The 18,422-nt window shown below is 45.1% G+C and overlaps 1 protein-coding gene across 2 annotated transcripts in view; it reads left to right on the top strand.

Annotated features, from left to right (window-relative positions):
* cpsf1 (cleavage and polyadenylation specific factor 1) overlaps positions 1 to 18,422 on the top strand; it is a 161,230-nt gene that overhangs the window by 73,038 nt on the left and 69,770 nt on the right. For both annotated transcript variants that reach the window (XM_043690937.1, XM_043690935.1), the window contains exons 15-16: positions 310 to 384; positions 1,116 to 1,196. In XM_043690937.1, the coding sequence (XP_043546872.1) occupies positions 310 to 384; positions 1,116 to 1,196 (156 nt within the window). The remainder of the gene's footprint in view (positions 1 to 309; positions 385 to 1,115; positions 1,197 to 18,422) is intronic.

Below are 18,422 nucleotides of genomic sequence, written 5' to 3'. Positions count from 1 at the left end.
TTCACCTTGTGTGGAAATATCAGGTAGTGATAGTCATTTTTGAAAAGAAGTATAAAGAAAACACCAAGCTTCATGGGGGGAAAAAAAGAAAATTTTGTAATTGAAGAAAGTAGTTGAGAAGAATGTTCAAAGTGAAATAGCCAAGTAAATTGCAATGCTGAAACAATGTGGTATTCTTATTTAATATATTCACTTAGGCATCGACAATAAAAGCCGTACAAAACAAATTTCAACAAGGCGGCACTGATGTTGATTGCTCCAGAGTTTAAGCTGCCTGCACTGACTGATTTCCCTCGTATCTTTCTGCAGGTCTGTGACAGTATATTGAACATTGGCCCTTGTGTAAATGCCTCAATGGGAGAACCTGCTTTCCTTTCTGAAGAGGTGAGTGTGAATCAGCTGTGAAAAATAACAGTTATGCAACAACATTGACAGGGTGGGGGTGTGGAGATTTGTGTGATGACTAGCTGGTCCCAACTGATCAAGGGAACCAAGCTGAGACCTTTCCAGGTCAAATCAAAGTTTGGAGGAGATGCAGTTGACGGACCTAGGTAGCAAGAGTTTAGAATCTTTTCTCCTTTGCTGGTTCAGGCTTATGCAAATTTATGTAAAATTGGGCGTGTTCAAGCTAGCAACTGTCAAATTATTGGTTTGTGGTTGCCAGTCCAGTTTCACTACTTAAATTGGTGCAAGTTGTGAAGCTTGCCATTAATTCCACAGTTTTTGGGAGGTCTATCAAGAAGATGCTGTCCCAAATTGAAGTTGTACAATTTATGGACATTATCTTTTGTTGCCTTAACTTTTGAGCTAGAAGCGAAAATAGTCCCTCTACTGGATTGTTGTGAAACAGAGTCAGCTGCTTGCCCTAGGCACTTGACAGTTCAGCGTGCACACACCCTCTCCAACACCCCCGACACTGTCGCCTGCAGGGGAGATATGGTATTTATGAAAGACACTGCCACCTGCAGGGGAGATATGGTATTTATAAAAGAAAGTGAACTGGAAAAATACACCCCTGCTGGAGTTTGACAGCGTTATGAAAGGTTTTAAATGCAAATGGTGAGATTTGAAATCTTCTGCGGTAGCATTCTGTTTCACCTTACGTCTCATTTTAGTTTCAGAATAATCCTGAACCTGACTTGGAGATAGTTGTGTGTTCGGGATATGGAAAGAACGGTGCGCTATCTGTTCTACAGGTAATAGACTACACTGGCTTGTGGTATTGTCTGTCATATTTTCTCAACAGTTTGAAATTAAAGAAGCGTGACATCTGAAATCCATAACATGGGATTTGCAGTCGTGTATTGAAATGGATAGGAAGCTCTTTGGCAGATAGGAAACAAAAATGAATAAATGGGCCTTTTTTCGAATGATTAATGGGGTATTGCAGTGATCATTGCTAGGACCCCAGCTCTTCAGAATGTACATTAACAATTTAGATGGGGGAACTAAAGGTAATATCTCCACATTTGGAGGAAACACAAAGCCCTGTGGAAAATGCAGAGTTGCTTCAGTGTGATTTGGACAAGCTGCATGAGTTCAGGAAATGCATGGCAGATGCAGTATAATGTAGGTAAATGTGATGCTATGTGCTTAGTCACTTAAAATAGGAAGCCAGATTATTATCTGTATCGCCATAAATTGAGAAGGGGGAAATGCGCCATAAGGCCTGGGTGTCCCTGACCACTTGCATGATTACCTTCAGTAGCTGGTGTACACAAAAACAAATGTTATGTTGGCTTTCATAGTGAGAGGATTTGAATACAATACATATTAATGGCTTGAAGAGCAGAGGTTAATGTGCTGAAACCAAATTTGCAGACACCATAAAAATGGGCGAAAAGGAAATTTGAGAGGGATGCAGAAAGTATACAGAGATATTGTTAGGTTAAGTAAGTGGGCAAAAAGTTGGCAAATGGAGTATAATTTTGGAAAATGTGAAGTTAGAGAACAAAGGGAGAACAAAGAACAGCATTATTTAAATAGAGAAACTGCAGAAAACAACAACACCAAAGGATCTTGGAAATACTTGAGCAAGAAACACAAAGCTAGCAGACAGGTGCAGTGAGTAATCTGGAACGCTAATGGAATGTTGGCCCTTGTTTCCAGGTAGTTGGAGTACAAGAGTAGGAAAATCTTACTGCAACTGGACAAGCTGTTGGTCAGACCGTATCTGCAGTACTGTAAGCATTTTGGTCCCCTTGCTTAAGGAAAGGTATTGTTTCATTGGAGCCAGTTAAGAGCAAGTTCACTTAGATGATCCTTGTATGGAGGGGCTGTCTTATGAGCAAAGATTGGGCAGGTTGGGACTCCTCTCATTCTTAAGAATTTCAATACATACTGATCTCATTGAAGCATCTAGGAATCTTAGGGGGCTTAAATGCTGAGAGGATGTTTTCCACTCATGGGGGAGTATGGGATCAGAGGGCATAGTCTCAGAACAAAGAGGTGCCAATTTGACATTGAGATGAGGGGGAGTTTTCTCTCTCGGGGACTGTATGCCACAGAGAGCCAAGGGAGCAAAGTCCATCTGTATATTTATGGCTGTCACAAACATATAAATTCTTGATCAAAGGTTACAGGGAATAAGCAGGCAATTGGAGCAGGTGGGTGTGAGGAATGTTGAATTGAATTTATTTATTGTCACGTAATGACTGGGGGAATGGGCTCAAGGGATCGAACAGCCTACTTCAGTTCTTATTTTCTTATGGTCTTGTGGCTGTCTACAGCTAAAGTGCTGTCGCAGATGGTGTGGAGTTGTTTCTGTATTTTAGAACTCCAGTGCTTCCTTATTGAAAATAAAATTGCTTCAAAAACTCAGCAGGTTTGGCAGTACTTAGACTCATAGAGAGCTGTACAGCGTGAAAACAGATCCTTCGGTCCAAATCGAACATGTCGACCAGATTCCTAAATTAATCTGGTTACATTTGCCAGCATTTAGCCCATATACCTCTAAACCTCTATTCATATACCCATCCAAACGCTTTTTAAATGTTGTAATTGTATCAGCTCCCACTACTCCTCCAGCAGTTCATTCCATGAACACACCACCTTCTGTGAAAAAGTTGCTTTTTAGATCCCTTTTAAATCTTCCCCTCTTAGCTTAAACCAATGCGCTCTAGGTTTGGACCGAGATCAGAGACATCCTTGACCCTGGCACCAGGAAAGTAACGCATCATCCTGGAGTCTTGCTTGTGGCCATAGAAATGCCTGTGCCCCTGTCGGTAGAGTCCCCTATCACTACCTCACACCTGCACTTGAACCTTCCTTGCTGTATAACCATGCCAGTCCTGGTGTCACTGATCTGACTGCTGCTGTTACTTTCCCCTGAGAGAACAAGCTCCCTAAAAGTATCCAAGATGGTATGTTTATTTGAGAGGGGAATAGCCACAGAGGACTCCTGTACTTCTAGCCTGGTGGTCATCCATTTTCTGGTTGACCCCTTGGCGTGCCCACATTCTGAAACACCTATCTATAAAGCTTTCTGCCTCTTGTACACTCCTAATTGAGTCCAAGTGCCACTCTAACAAATCCATGCAGTATGAGAGGAGCTGCAGGTAAACCCACTCCCTGCAAACATAGTCGTCAGGGATATTTGATTTCTCCCTGAACGCACTCACTTCACAGGACGAGCATATCACTCTGCTAACCACTCTAATAACGATTGGATTAAAAGAAAAGGAAAAACCTTATTTTGCCTTACCAGAGCATCGAGAGTCATGGGACAGAGATGAGTGTAGTCACCTTCACGAAGGGTAATAGAATAGTCATTTATTGTTACTTGTATTTTTTTACCAAAAAAGTGATAAGTTTAAGCTGCTGTACCATGACGACTTCAACAGTTTCCTCATTTCCCCTTCCCCCACCTGAAGGGCTTTTGCCCGAAATGTCGATTTCGAAGCTCCTTGGATGCTGCCTGAACTGCTGTGCTCTTTCAGAACCTATATTAATAACAAAGCATAGATAAAAATTAAGACAAAGTTCATCTTCGTTAAATTCATGGCTTCTGGGTTTGGGAAAAGACAATAGTGCTGCAAGGCCACTACACAGGCCCACTGGAATCCTAGGCTGCAAGACTCTGCAGAAGCTGTCCCAAGAAGGAAGAAATTGCAAAAATTACCCAAAGGAATCCCAGGCCATCTGATGCTGTGCTGAAACCACGGCAATGCTAAAGTCGCCGCTGACCTATACAGTAGAATTCGGGGATGTGATGCTGATGTGAAGCAGACCACTACCACCGGAGACAGCATCAATAGCCACGAGGAACTGCCATTGCTTCTGCAGCCGCATGAAACATCTTTGCCAATGTTGCCTCTCCTGATATCAGGTCCTCATGCTCGCCTCTCTGTAAGATGACTCCTTGATGCCACTGCCAGAGTCATGCTCTGAGCTCACTAACTGTCTTGCTGTTGTCCAGCAGGGTCCCTCTCCGGGCTCAGTAGCTGCTGTAATGTGTGATCTCGGCTTGCTGCAGAGACCAGACCTCCAGTCCTCTGCCTCGCCTGATGCCGGTGGCTGGGTGTTGAGTCATCGGAAACGGTGTGTGAGGAGGCAGAAGGGCGGTAAGCAGGCAGGAGTTAATGCTGGGCTAAAAACAAGGCCTACTTGGCCATCTCTACCGTCCATTCTGCTCTCCAGTGTTTTCTGCTCTCCAGTGTTTGCTCCCTGGACAATAAATTGGCCTGTATCCGACAGTGGTAGGCTTCTCAGCATGAGTTCACCCGACTGCTTCGTCCTTGTTTTCACGGAAACATGGCTTAGCGACAGAGTTCCAGACACTGCCTTCCAGCTAGACAGGCAGCTCGATGCGGTAAGGCTCAGGGTGGGGGTCTATGTAACTACATCAACATGAAATGGTGCAAAGACTCTGTGGCTGTTGGATGCAGGCCATTTTATTTGCCACAGGAGTTCACTGCTATCCTTATAGGTGGGGTATATGTTCCTCCCAGTGCCAATGCTAAGGAGGCTCTCTGTGAACTGTATGGAGCTATTAGCAGCTGGAGGTTTCAACCATGTGACTCCCGAGACTGCACTCCCTAAATTCCAACAGCATGTGGACTTTGCAGTGTGAACGGGGAAACAAGTTGGATCTTGTTTATATAAATATCCCCAGCACATACAGGGCAGAGCCCTGGCCTGACCACAGCTCCTCAGACCACATCTCTGTTATGCTAATCCCAACATACAGACCACTCATCAGACATGTCAAACTGGTTCTGAAGCAGGTGTAAACCTGGCTGGCAGGAGCCTTTCCTACTCTTCAGGACTGTTTTGAGTGTACTGACTGGCACGTGTTCAGGGATGTGCCAACCGATGGCAACTCCAACTTAGAGGAGTACATGGTGTCGGTGATTTGCTACATTAGCAAGTGTATTGACGACATCACTGTGTCCAAGACCATCACTTCTTGCCCCATCCAGAAGCTGTGGATGAGCGCAAAGGTGTGTGAGCTGCTGAGGCCCTAACAACAGCGAGCGCCAACCTAACTTGGACTATCAAAGAGGCAAAGAGGGCACACACACGGAATATGCGGCCATTTTCGGGACAGCAGCAGTATGCGGAGCATGTGGAAGGGCATTCAGGCCATTAGCAATCACAGAACAGCATCGCCTGCTTGTGCTGGTGAGGCCTGAGGCCTCCCTCCTGGATGAGTTGAACAAATTCTGTTTGCGGTTTGAGGCATGAAATGACATGGTAGCGAGGAAGTCCTGTGCCCCCCCGGCCACCAAAACCAATGACCGGGTGCTGTGACGTGAACAAATCCCTATGCAGAGTCGACCCATGTAAGGCTGCTGGACCAGATAACACCCCTGGCAGAGTGCTCGGAGGATGCTCTGACGTACTGGCAGATGTTCTCATGGCTATCTTTAACATCTCTCTGAGCTGCACCATTGTTCCAACATGCTTCAAGGCTGCTACCATTGTCCATGTGCTGAAGAAGTCTTCAGCGTCCTGTGTCAACAACCAATGCTGCAGTGCTAACACCCATCGTCATGAAGTGTTTAGAGAGGCTGGTTATGAGGCATATCAAGAACCCTGGTGATTTGCTACATTAGCAAGTGTATTGACGACATCACTGTGTCCAAGACCATCACTTCTTGCCCCATCCAGAAGCTGTGGATGAGCGCAAAGGTGTGTGAGCTGCTGAGGCCCTAACAACAGCGAGCGCCAAACCTAACTTGACTATCAAAGAGGCAAAGAGGGCACACACACGGAATATGCGGCCATTTTCGGGACAGCAGCAGTATGCGGAGCATGTGGAAGGGCATTCAGGCCATTAGCAATCACAGAACCGCATCGCCTGCTTGTGCTGTTGAGGCCTGAGGCCTCCCTCCTGGATGAGTTGAACAAATTCTGTTTGCGGTTTGAGGCATGAAATGACATGGTAGCGAGGAAGTCCTGTGCCCCCCCGGCCACCAAAACCAATGACCGGGTGCTGTGACGTGAACAAATCCCTATGCAGAGTCGACCCATGTAAGGCTGCTGGACCAGATAACACCCCTGGCAGAGTGCTCGGAGGATGCTCTGACGTACTGGCAGATGTTCTCACGGCTATCTTTAACATCTCTCTGAGCTGCACCATTGTTCCAACGTGCTTCAAGGCTGCTACCATCGTCCTCGTGCTGAAGAAGTCTTCAGCGTCCTGTGTCAACAACCAATGCTGCAGTGCTAACACCCATTGTCATGAAGTGTTTAGAGAGGCTGGTTATGAGGCATATCAAGAACCCTGCTGTCCCTTCACTGGACATCCTGTAGTTCGTGTATTGTCCAATCCACTCAACAGATGGTGCCATTTCCACCACCCCACTATCTGGCCCTCACCCACCTGGAGAAGGAGGACACCGATGTTCATAGACTTCAGTTCTGCATTCAACACTATATCATTCCTCAGCTCCTGTTTGGAAATCTGAGTCTGCTGGGTCAAAATACCTCCCTCTATAAATGGATCCTGGACTACTTGACTGGGAGACTTCAGTCAGCGCAGATTGGGAACAGCATCACACTGAGCACGGGGGCTCCCCAGGGTTATGTCCTCATTCCACTGCTGTTCACCTGCTGACACACAACCGTGCAGTGATGCACAGCTCAAATCATATCATTAAGTTCACTGATGATATGACTGTATTCCGTCTCATTAGCAGGAACGCAAGTCAGCGTACAGAGAGGAGGTGCAGCAGCTAACGGACTGGTGCAGAGCTGACAACCTGTCTCTGAATGTGGACAAGACGAAAGATGGTGGTTGACGTCAGGAGGGCATGGAGCGACCACTCGTTCGGACATTGGCTCCCATGTGGAGATTGTGAAGAGCACCAAATTTCTTGGCGTCCACCTGGCAGTGAATCTCACCTGGTCCCTCAACACCAGCTCCATAGCCAAGAAAGCCCAGCAGTGTCTCTACTTGCTGTGCAGGCTGAGGAAAGCCCACCCCCCCCATTCTCACCACACTCCACAGAGGGTTCATTGAGAGTACCCTGAGCTGCTGCATCACTGCCTGGTTTGGGAATTGCACAGTCTTGGATCGTCAGACCCTACAGCGGATAGTGAGGACAGCTGAGAGGATCATCGGGGTCTCTCTCCCCTCCATTACAGACATTTACACCACACGCTGCATCCGAAAGGCTAAGAGCATTGTGGAAGACCCCACACACCCCTCATCAAACTCTTCTCCCTCCTGCCATCTGGCAGAAGACACCGGAGCATTCGGTCTCTCACGGCCAGACTGTGCAACAGGTTCATCCCCCAAGCCATCAGGCTCCTTAACACTGTACAATCAGACTCTCTTCCATCTGAAATTCTTTGCGCAACTTCGAATTGCTGCTAGAAAAATGCCTATTCTTTATCATTCTGCTATTACACTGTACCTTGCATGTTTTGCACTTCTTATGCACTTTATGCTGTGTGCGATTGTGTAGTCATGATGTCACAGGGCACCTCACACCTTCAATCCATTATCTGAGCTGACAAGGAACCTACTGTTAAAGTTCACTTGAGAATTTAACTTTAAAAAAAGTTCTGGGATTTGCACATGAAAAAACTGAAACCAACATGGTCATTCTAAAAGATGAGAAACTTAACAAACAATCCAGGTCTTTTTCAACATATCATTTCAGTTACATTCTCTACTTGCTGTGCAGGCTGAGGAAAGCCCACCCCCCCATCCTCACCACACTCCACAGAGGGTTCATTGAGAGTACCCTGAGCTGCTGCATCACTGCCTGGTTTGGGAATTGCACAGTCTCAGATTGTAAGACTCTACAACGGATAGTGAGGGCAAGTGAGAGGATCATTGAGGTCTCTCTCCATTACAGTTGAATGTTCCTCCTGCAGAATGTGGAAAGTAAAGGTCACCAGTAGTGTCCCTGCTGACTGCATCTGTGGGAAGTGCACACAACTCCAGCTCCTCGAAAACCGCGTTAGGGAATTGGAGCTGAGAACTTCGGATCATTTGGGAGGTGGAAGGGTTGTTGAGAGGAATTACAGTGAGCTAGTCACACCTCAGATAAAAGATGAAGGTAGATGGGTTACCGTCAGGGACGGAAAGGGAACCGCCAGGCAGTGCAGGGATCCCCTGTGGCTGTTCCCCTCAACAAGTATACCATTATGGATACTGTGTGGGGGTGGGGGCGACCTACCATGGGTAAACGGTCTCTGGCACAGAATCTGTCCCTGTTGCTGAGAAGGGAAGGGGGAAGAGGAGAAGAGCATTAGTCATTTGAGGACTCCATAGTTAGGGGGACAGATAGGAAGTTCTGTTGGAATGAGACAGACTCACGGTTGGTGTGTTGCCTCCCAGGTGCCAGGGTTTATGATGCCTCTGATTGTGTTTTCGGGGTCCTCGAAGGGGAGCAACCCCAAGTCATGGTCCACATAGGCACCAATGACATGGGTAGAAAGAGAGATGGGGATTTAAGGAAGAAATTCAGGGAGCTGGGTAGAAGCTTAGAGCTAGAACAAAGAGAGTTGTTATCTTTGGTTTGTTGCCCGTGCTATGTGCTCGTGAGGCAAGGAATAGGGAGAGAGAGGAGTTGAACACATGGCTACAGAAATGTTGCAGGAGGGAGGGATTTGGATTCCTGGATAATGGGGCTCTTTCTGGGGTAGATGGGACATCTACAAACAGGATGTCTTCACCTGAACCAGAGGGGTACCAAAATCCTGTGGGGGTGGTTTGCTAATGCTCTTCTGTTGGATTTAAACTAATTCCGCAGTGGGGTGGGAACCTGAAATTGTAGTTTGAATATACGGGGGGAATGAGAGTAATGAGGTCAGAACTAAAATTTCAAGATTGCAAGAAGGCATCAGCAGGCAAGAAGTTGGTTTGATGTCTACTTCAACGACAGGAGCATCCAGAATAAGGTGAGTGAACTTGCAGCATCGGTTGGTATCTGGGATTTTGATGTTGTGGCCATTTCAGAGACATGGGTAGAGCAGGGACAGGAATGGTTATTGCTGGTTCTGGGATTTAGATGTTTCAGTAAGAACAGAGAAAATGCTAAAAGAGGGGGTGGTGTGCACTGTTAGTTAAGGATAATATTACAGTTGCAGAAAGGACATTTGAGGACTCCTGTACTGAGGTAGCTTGGGCTGAGATTAGAAACGGGAAAGGAGAGGTTACCCTGTTGGGAGATTTCTATAGGCCTCCGAATAGTTTCAGAGATGTAAAGGATAGAATAGCAAAGATGATCCTTGATAGGAGCGAGAGTGACAGGGTGGTTGTTATGGGGATTGCACGGTGGCTCAGTGGTTAGCACTGCTGCCTCACAGCAACAGGGTCTCAGGTTCAATTCTGTGTAGAGCTTGCACATTCTCCCCATGTCTGCATGGGTTTCCTCCGGGTGCTCCGGTTTCCTCCCACAGCCCAAAGATGTACAGGTCAGGTGAATTGACCATGCTAAATTGCCCATAGTGTTAGGTGCATTAGTCAGAGGGAAATGGGACTGGGTGGTTGCTCTTCGGAGATCGGTGTGGACTTGTTGGGCTGAATGGCCTGTTTCCACACTAGGCTCATCTAATCTAAATATTGGCTGGGAATATGATAGTTCAATTACTTTAGATGAGCCAGTTTTTGTCCAATGTGTGCAGGAGGGTGTCCTGACACAGTGTGTAGACAGGCCAACAAGGAGCGAGGCCACATTGGATTTGGTGCTGGGCAATGAACCCAGCCAGATGTTAGATTTGGAGGTAGGTGAGCACTTTGGTGATGGTGATCACAATCCGGTTATGTTTACTTTATTGATGGAAAGGGCTAGGTATATACCACAGAGCAAGAGTTATAGCTGGAGGAAAGGCAATTATGATGCAATTAGGCAAGATTTAGGAGGCATAGGATGGGGAAGGAAACTGCAGAGGATGGGCATAATTGAAATGTGTTTATTCGAGGACCAGTATTTGTGGGTTCTTGATAAGTACGTACTGGTCGGGCAGGGAGGAAGTTGTTGAGTGCAGGAGCCATGGTTTACTCAGGAAGTTGAATCTCTTGTGAAGAGGAAGAAGAAAGCTTATGTTCGGATGAGATGTGAATGCTCAGTTAGGGCACTTGAGAGTTACAAGTTAACTAGGAAAGACCTAAAGAGAGAGATGAGAAGAGCCAGGAGGGGACATGAGAAGTCATTGGTGGATAGGATCAAGGAAAACCTTAAGGCTTTCTATAGCTATATCAGGAATAAAAGAATGACTAGAGTAAGATTAGGGCCAATCAAGCATAGTAAGGGGAAGTTGTGGAGTCAGGTGAGATAGGGGAAGTGCTAAATTGAATACTTTTCGTCAGTATTCACACTAGAAAAAGACAATGTGGTCGAGGAGAATATTGAGATACAAGCTACTCGACTAGATGGGATTGAGGTAGATAAGGAGGAGGTATTAGCAATTCTGGAAAAAACCTCAGTCCCCTGGCCAGATGGGATTTATCCTAGGACTCTCTGGGAAGCCAGGGAGGAGATTGCCGAGCCTTTAGCTTTGATTAGATTAGATTAGATTAGATTAGATTACAGTGTGGAAACAGGCCCTTCGGCCCAACAAGTCCACACCGACCAACCGAAGCGAAACCCACCCATTCCCCTACATTTACCCCTTACCTAACACTACGGGCAATTTAGCATGGCCAATTCACCTGACCCTGCACATCTTTGGACTGTGGGAGGAAACCGGAGCACCCTGAGGAAACCCACGCAGACACAGGGAGAACGTGCAAACTCCACACAGTCAGTCGCCTGAGGCGGGAATTGAACCCGGGTCTCTGGCGCTGTGAGGCAGCAGTGCTAACCACTGTGCCACCATGCCGCCCACCATGATCCTTATGTTGTCATTGTCTACAGGAGTAGTGCCAGAAGACTGGAGGATAGCATTTGTTGTTCCCTTGTTCAAGGAGAGTAGCGACAACCTTGGAAATTATAGATGTGAACCTTACTTCGATTGTGGGTAAAGTGTTGGAAAAGGTTATAAGAGATAGGATTTATCATCATCTAGAAAGGATTAAGTTGATTAGGGATAGTCAACAAGGTTTTATGAAGGGTAGGTCATGCCTCACAAACCTTAAAGGTGACCAAACAGGTGGATGAGGGTAAAGCGGTTGATGCGGTGTATATGGATTTCAATAAGATGTTTAATATGGTCCCCCACAGTGAGCTATTGTTGAAAATATAGAAGCCTGGATTAAAGGTGATTTGGCGGTTTGGATCCAAAATTGGCTAGGTGAAAGCAGACAGCGGTGTTTGGTGGGAAATGTTCATCCTGGAGTTCAGTTACTCATGGTGTACTGCAAGGATCTGTATTGCGGCCACTGTAGTTTCTCATTTTTATAAATGACCTGGATGAGCGCATAGAAGGATGCATTAGTGTCATCCACAAATTTACTAAGTCGATAGAGTTGTGAATAGTGTAGAAGAATGTTGTAGGTTACAGAGAGACATAGATAAGATACAGAGCTGGCAAATGGAGTTTAATATAGAAAAGTGTGAGTTGATTGACTTTGGAAGGAGCAACAGGAAGACAGAGTACTGGGCTAATGGTAAGATTCTTGGCAGTGTAGATGAGCAGAGAGATCTTCTCGTCTATGTACAGAGATCCCTGAAAGTTGCCACCCAGGTTGATAGGATTGTTAAGAAGACATACAGTGTGTTAGCTTTTATTGGTTGAGGGACTGAGTTTCAGAACCATGGGATCATGCTGCAGCTGTAGAAAACTCTGGTACAGCCACATTTGGAGTGTTGTGTACAGTTCTGGTCACTGCATTATAGGAAGGATGTGGAACCTTTTGAAAGGGTTCAGAGGAGATTTACCAGGATGTTGCCTGGTATGGAGGGAAGGTCTTACGAGGAATGGCTGAGGGACTTGAGGCTGTATTTCTTGGAGAGAAATAGGTTGAGAGGTGACTTAATTGAGGCATGTAAAGATAATCAGAGGGTTGGATAGGTTGGACAGTGGGAGCCTTTTTCCTCTGGCGATGGCTAGCATGAGGAGACCTAGCTTTAAATTGAAGGGTGATAGATATAGGTCAGATGCATTTTCTTTACTCGGAGAGTAGTAGGGGCGTGGAACACACTACCTGCAACAGTAGTAGCCTCGCTAACTTTAAGTGCATTTAAATGGCTATTGGACAGGCATATGGACGAGAATGGATTAGTGCAGGTTAGATGGGTTTCAGATTGGTTCCATAGGTCAGCCCAACAGCGAGGGCCAAAGGGTCTGTGCTGTGCTGTTACGTTCTATGTTCATTCAGTCTCTTACAGCCAGACTCTGCCACAGTTTCTTCTCCCACGCCATCAACCTCCTTAACACTCTATTCCATCTGAAGCTCTTTGCATGACTTTGAATTGCTGCTAGAACAATATTTTATTAATTATTATTCTTTTATTGCACTGTAATTTGTACACCACTGTGCCTATTGTCTTGACATATCAGGAATTACTGTGCCATCTTGCGTGTTTTGTACTTCTTAGGCACTTTATGCCGCCCTGTATATGATCGCGTAGTTTGTGCTGTCAATGTAGCACCTTGGTCCTGGAAGAACGCTGTCTTGTTTATACTGTATCAGTTGTATATGGTAGAAATGACAAATAAAGCTACTCTTGACTTTTGAAAGAAACTGAGAGCATTGTTGCTAAATTTGCAGATGACAACGATAGGTGGAGGGGCAGGTAGCGTTGGTTTGGTTTGATTGTCACGTGTACCTGAGTAAAGGCCAACTGCTGTATCCGTGGGTCCGATTTCTACGGTTTCCGAACATATTGCAGGAAAAGTTCTGGGACCAGGGGGTTGCTGGGAAGGTAAATTTCCCATTTAAAGCAAGGGGTTCACAGCTACCTGCAGTTTCTGACTTCTGTGATAGGTCTTGGAATGTATCACCTGTAGGTACAGGGAGAATCTTTGTTTGTGAGCAGTACAGGCAGATTTATAATCAAGAACGTATAGATCTTAGGATGGGGAAAGAAAAACTAGACCGGCATGCAGAATTTAAGTTTAAAAGTGTACAATGGTTATAAGAAATGTTAGAATTAGATCTGCTGTTGTGCGACTCCTTGCAAGCTCACTGTCGGCGTCATCTGAAGTTGCTCATTTGTGCCATCTTGTATGCAGGGAAGAAGTGGGGAGGCTGCAGGAGGACCTGAACAGGCTAGGAGAGTAGGCAAATTAGTGGCAGATGGAATTCCATGTGGGAAAATGAGGCTACTTTGGTAGGAAGAATAGAGGCTTAGACACAGTTTTCTAAACTGAAAGGCTTTGGAAATCTGAAGTTCTAGTTTAGGATTTGCGAGGCTAACATGGATTCAGTTGGCAGTTAGGAAGACAAATGCAATGTTAACATTCATTTCAAGAAAGCTAGAATACAAGGAACAAAGAAAGCACAGCACAGGAACAGGCCATTCGGCCCACCAAGACTGCGCTGACACGCAATGCCTTTCTCGACAAAAACCTTTTGTCTCTATGCAATCTGTATTCCCCAATTCACTGCCTATTCCTGTATCTGTGTAGATGCCACTTAAGCATTGCTATTGTATCTGCCTGCACTAGTCCCTCTGGCAGTGCATTACAGGCACTTCCTACCCTCTGTGTGTAAACAAAAATGCCTGCCCCTCAACCTCCTTTAGACTTATCCCCTTTAACCTAAAGCCTATGTCCCCTTGTAATTGATGTTTTTACCTTGGGAAAAGACTCTGACTATCCATTATATCCACGCCTGTCAATTTTGAAAATTTCTATCAGGTCGCTTCTCATCCTTGGAAATTTAAGTGGAAACAAGCCAAGTTTGCCCAATCTATCCTCATAACTGTTACCCTCCAAATCAGGCAACATTCCGGTAAACTGTTTTTGTACCCTCAAAAAGCATTCACATCCTTCTGCTAGTGTGGTGACAAGAACTGGACATAATATTCCAAATGTGGTCTAACTAAATTTCTATACAGTAGCAACATGACTTGCCTGTTTTTATACTTTATACCCTGATCAGTGAAGGCATGCTTTATGCCGTCTTGACCGCCTTATCCCCATATGTTGCCACTTTGAGGGAACTGTGGACCTGGAAGTCTTGACCCCTCTGTATGTTGATGCTACTATGGGTTCCTTAGTATGTTTGCTGTATACCATATATACTTGACAAAGTTAAAAATCACAACAGGTTATAGCCCGACAGGTTTATTTGGAAGCACTAGTATGTACTGTAGTATGGTCTCATGTAAACATTGGCCCCTACTTTTTACAAAAATCTGGAATTTTCAATACATCTCATTTAAAAGTTGACCTTAGTTCTTCACAGATAAATCGATATTGATGAGTCAGTGTGCCGGTCGTCCTGCTCTGCTCCAGGTCTTGCACTCCTCTGGTCATCCCACTCTGCTCTGGGTATTCAGAACTACTGTATATGTTGTTTGTTTTTGTCTTTATTCGTTCAAAGATCCCTTGGGCTTCTGCAAATGAAATGGTATGAATTTTGATGGGCATTAATTTGATCCACTCAAAAGTAGTATCCATGTAATAGCCAACCCCGTAAAATTAACCTCAAAAAGTAGTCAAAATGCTTAGACTGTTACTCGAAAATATGCAATATTTCCCTTCTGCATTAGACCTTCCCAAACGCATCGTCTCACCTTTGTCCAGATTAAACTTCATCTGCCATTTCTCTGCCCAAGTCTCTCGCCTATCTATATCCTGCTGTATCCTCTGGCAATCACAGAGCATAGAACATTACAGCGCAGTACAGGCTCCTTCCAAAGGGAATCACCTCACTTTTCTACTCCACCTTCCATGCCCTCATCCAGTTAAATTACAAAAATGACAAATGGCCGTGGCCCCAAAACAGATCCTTGTGGTACCCCACTAGTAACTGAACTCCAGGATGAAAGTTTCCCATCAACCATCACCGTGTGTCTTCTTTCAGCTAGCCGATTTCTGATCCAAACCACCAAATCACCTTCAATCCCATTCTTCCGTATTTTCTGCAATAGCCTACTGTGGGGGATCTTATCAAACTCCTTACTGAAATCCATATCCGCCACATCAACCGCTTTACTCTCATCCACCTGTTTGGTCACCTTCTCAAAGAACTCAATAAGGTTTGTGAGGCACGACCCACCCTTCACAAAACAGTGTTGACTATCCCTAATCAACTTAATCCTTTCTAGATGATCAAGGTTGTCTCTACTCCCCTGCTAGAAAAAGGGAACAACATTTTCTATCCTCAAGTCTTCTGGCACTATTCCTGTAGACAATGACGACATAAAGATCAAAGCCAAAGACTCTGCAATCTCCTTCCTGGCTTCCGAGAGAATCCTAGGATAAATCCCATCCGAGCTGAAAATGTGTTGCTGGAAAAGCACAGCAGGTCAGGCAGCATCCAAGGAGCAGGAGAATCGATGTTTCGGGCATGAGCCCTTCAGGAAACTGAAGAAGGGCTCATGCCCGAAACGTCGATTCTCCTGCTCCTTGGATGCTGCCTGACCTGCTGCGCTTTTCCAGCAACACATTTTCAGCTCTGATCTCCAGCATCTGCAGTCCTCACTTTCTCCTTAAATCCCATCCGACCCAGGGATTTTCTCACTTTCTAGAATTGGTAACACCTCCTTGCGAACCTCAATCCTGTCTGGTCTAGTATCCTGTATCACAGTATTCTCCTTGACAGCATTGTCTTTTTCCAGTGTGGATATCGATGAAAAATATTCATTTAGTGCTTCTCTTACCTCCTTGGACTCCACATACAACTTCCCACTACTGCCCTTGATTGGCCCTAATCTTTCTCTCGTCATTCTTTTATTCCTGATATACATATGGAAAGCTTCAGGGTTTTCCTTGATCCCATCTGCCAATGACCTCTCCTGTTCTGTCCTGGCTCCTCTTGGTTCTCCCTTTAGGTCTTTCCTGCTTAGCCTGTAACTTTCAAGCACCCTTACTGAGCCTTCACTTCTCATCCTTCCTCTTGAAAGAGATTCAACTTCCTTAGTAAACCACGGCTCCCTTACTCCATAACTTTCTCCCTGCCTGACAGGTACACCCTAATAAAGGGCATTTAGTAGCTGTTCTTTGAATAAGCTCCACATTTCAATTGTGCCCATCTCCTGCAGTTTCCTTCCCCATCTTATGCATCCTAAATCTTGCCTAATCGCATCATAATTGTCTTTCACCAAGTTATAACTCTTGTCCTGTGATGTATACATACCCCTTTCCATCATTAAAATAAACATAACCGAATTGCGGTCACTATCACAAAAGTGTTCACCTACCACCAAATCTAACACTTGGCCGGGTTCATTACCCAGTACCAAATCTAATGTGGCCTAGCCCCTTGCTGGCCTGTCTAAATATAGTGTCAGGAAACCCTCCTCCACACACTGGACAAAAAACTGACCCATTTAAAGTGCTTGGACTATAGTATTTCCAGTCAATTTTTGGAAAGTTAAGTTAAAGACACTATATCAACTACTATCCAGAATCATCTTTGCAATCCTTTCCTCTATATCTCTGGAACTATTTGGAGGCCTATAGAAAGCTCCCAACAAATCCTCATGATCCGTAATTACCCCAGGGAGTTTTTGTGTTGTCGACAAACTTATTATCAACCAATTGCTGGCAAATGGGGCTAGATTAATTTGGGATATCTGTTTGGCGTGGATAAGTTGGGCTGAACAATCTGTTTCGATGCTGTACATCCCGATGAATTGGACATGTGATTCCAGATTCCATAACAATGTGGTTGACTCCTTAACTCCCCTCTGAAATATCTTAGCAAGCCACTCAGTCGTGCTAAGGTTAACAAATGATGGGGGCTTTGCCAATGACATTCCTGAAAGAATAAATGGTTACGGCTGAAGTATAATTCTTACCCCAGGTTTCTCTCTATGGAGAAAGGCTTCAGCTCTTGATATCTCTAGAATTTCAGCAGTCCTTTAGCCGAAGAAAAATCCCAGTAAATAACTGGGGTTCTTGCGCTTTTGCTATATTTCTGAAAAGTCTGTAGGATTTTTTTGTGATTTATGGAGAATGTGATAGCTGCATAGACCGAATCTTCAACATCTTTCCTGAATGATGTTTACATTTATCTCAGACTCGCTCTCCAGGTGTATTGGTGGATGTTAATTCTGAGGTATTGGTGGATGTTAATTCTGAGGACAGTACTACCCATTTAATTCCAAACTTTGCACAAAAATGGCATTGTAACTGTCTGAGCATATACAACAAAAACAGCAAGAAAAAAATACAATTCCCTCTGAAAAATCGTAACATTAGGAGTGTATTCCCGGGATCGCGCTCACGCCTCTGTAAAGAAGAAAGCTGGGAAATGAAACAAGATATTCCCTACTTCAGCTTCAGACTGGTTTCAACCCTAGGCTCAGGGCTTTACTCTAATAACTGGACGCTCTTTAATCTTAAGAGTCTTAGAGTCATGAAGTTGTATAATACAGAAACAGACCCTTCGGTCCAACTTGTCCTTGCCTACCAGATATCCTAAATTAATCTAGTCCCATTTGCCAGCATTTGGCCCATATCCCCCTCAACCTTTACTATTCAAGTACCCATCCAGATGCTTTTTAAATGTAATTGTACTGGACGACTCCACTTCCTCTGGCAGCTCATTCTATATGCGCACCACCTTCTGCATGAAAAAGTTGCCTCCTCGGAGTACAATAGGATCTTAATCCGACAGGCCACTTTGCCAAGGAGTGGCAGATACAGTTCAATTTGGATAGATGTGAGGTGCTGCATTTTGGAAGGGCAAATCAGGGCAGGACTTAGAGTCATAGAGATGTACAGCATGGAAACAGACCCTTCGGTCCAACCCGTCCATGCCGACCAGATATCCCAACCCAATCTAGTCCCACCTGCCAGCACCCTGCCCATATCCCTCCAAACCCTTCCTATTCATATACCCATCCAAGTGCCTCTTAAATGTTGCAATTGTACCAGCCTCCACCACTTCCTCTGGCAGCTCATTC

The sequence above is a fragment of the Chiloscyllium plagiosum genome, chromosome 5, assembly GCF_004010195.1.
Source record: "Chiloscyllium plagiosum isolate BGI_BamShark_2017 chromosome 5, ASM401019v2, whole genome shotgun sequence".
Classification (NCBI taxonomy): Eukaryota; Metazoa; Chordata; class Chondrichthyes; order Orectolobiformes; family Hemiscylliidae; genus Chiloscyllium; species Chiloscyllium plagiosum.
This window is presented reverse-complemented; position numbering and strand designations above follow the sequence as displayed.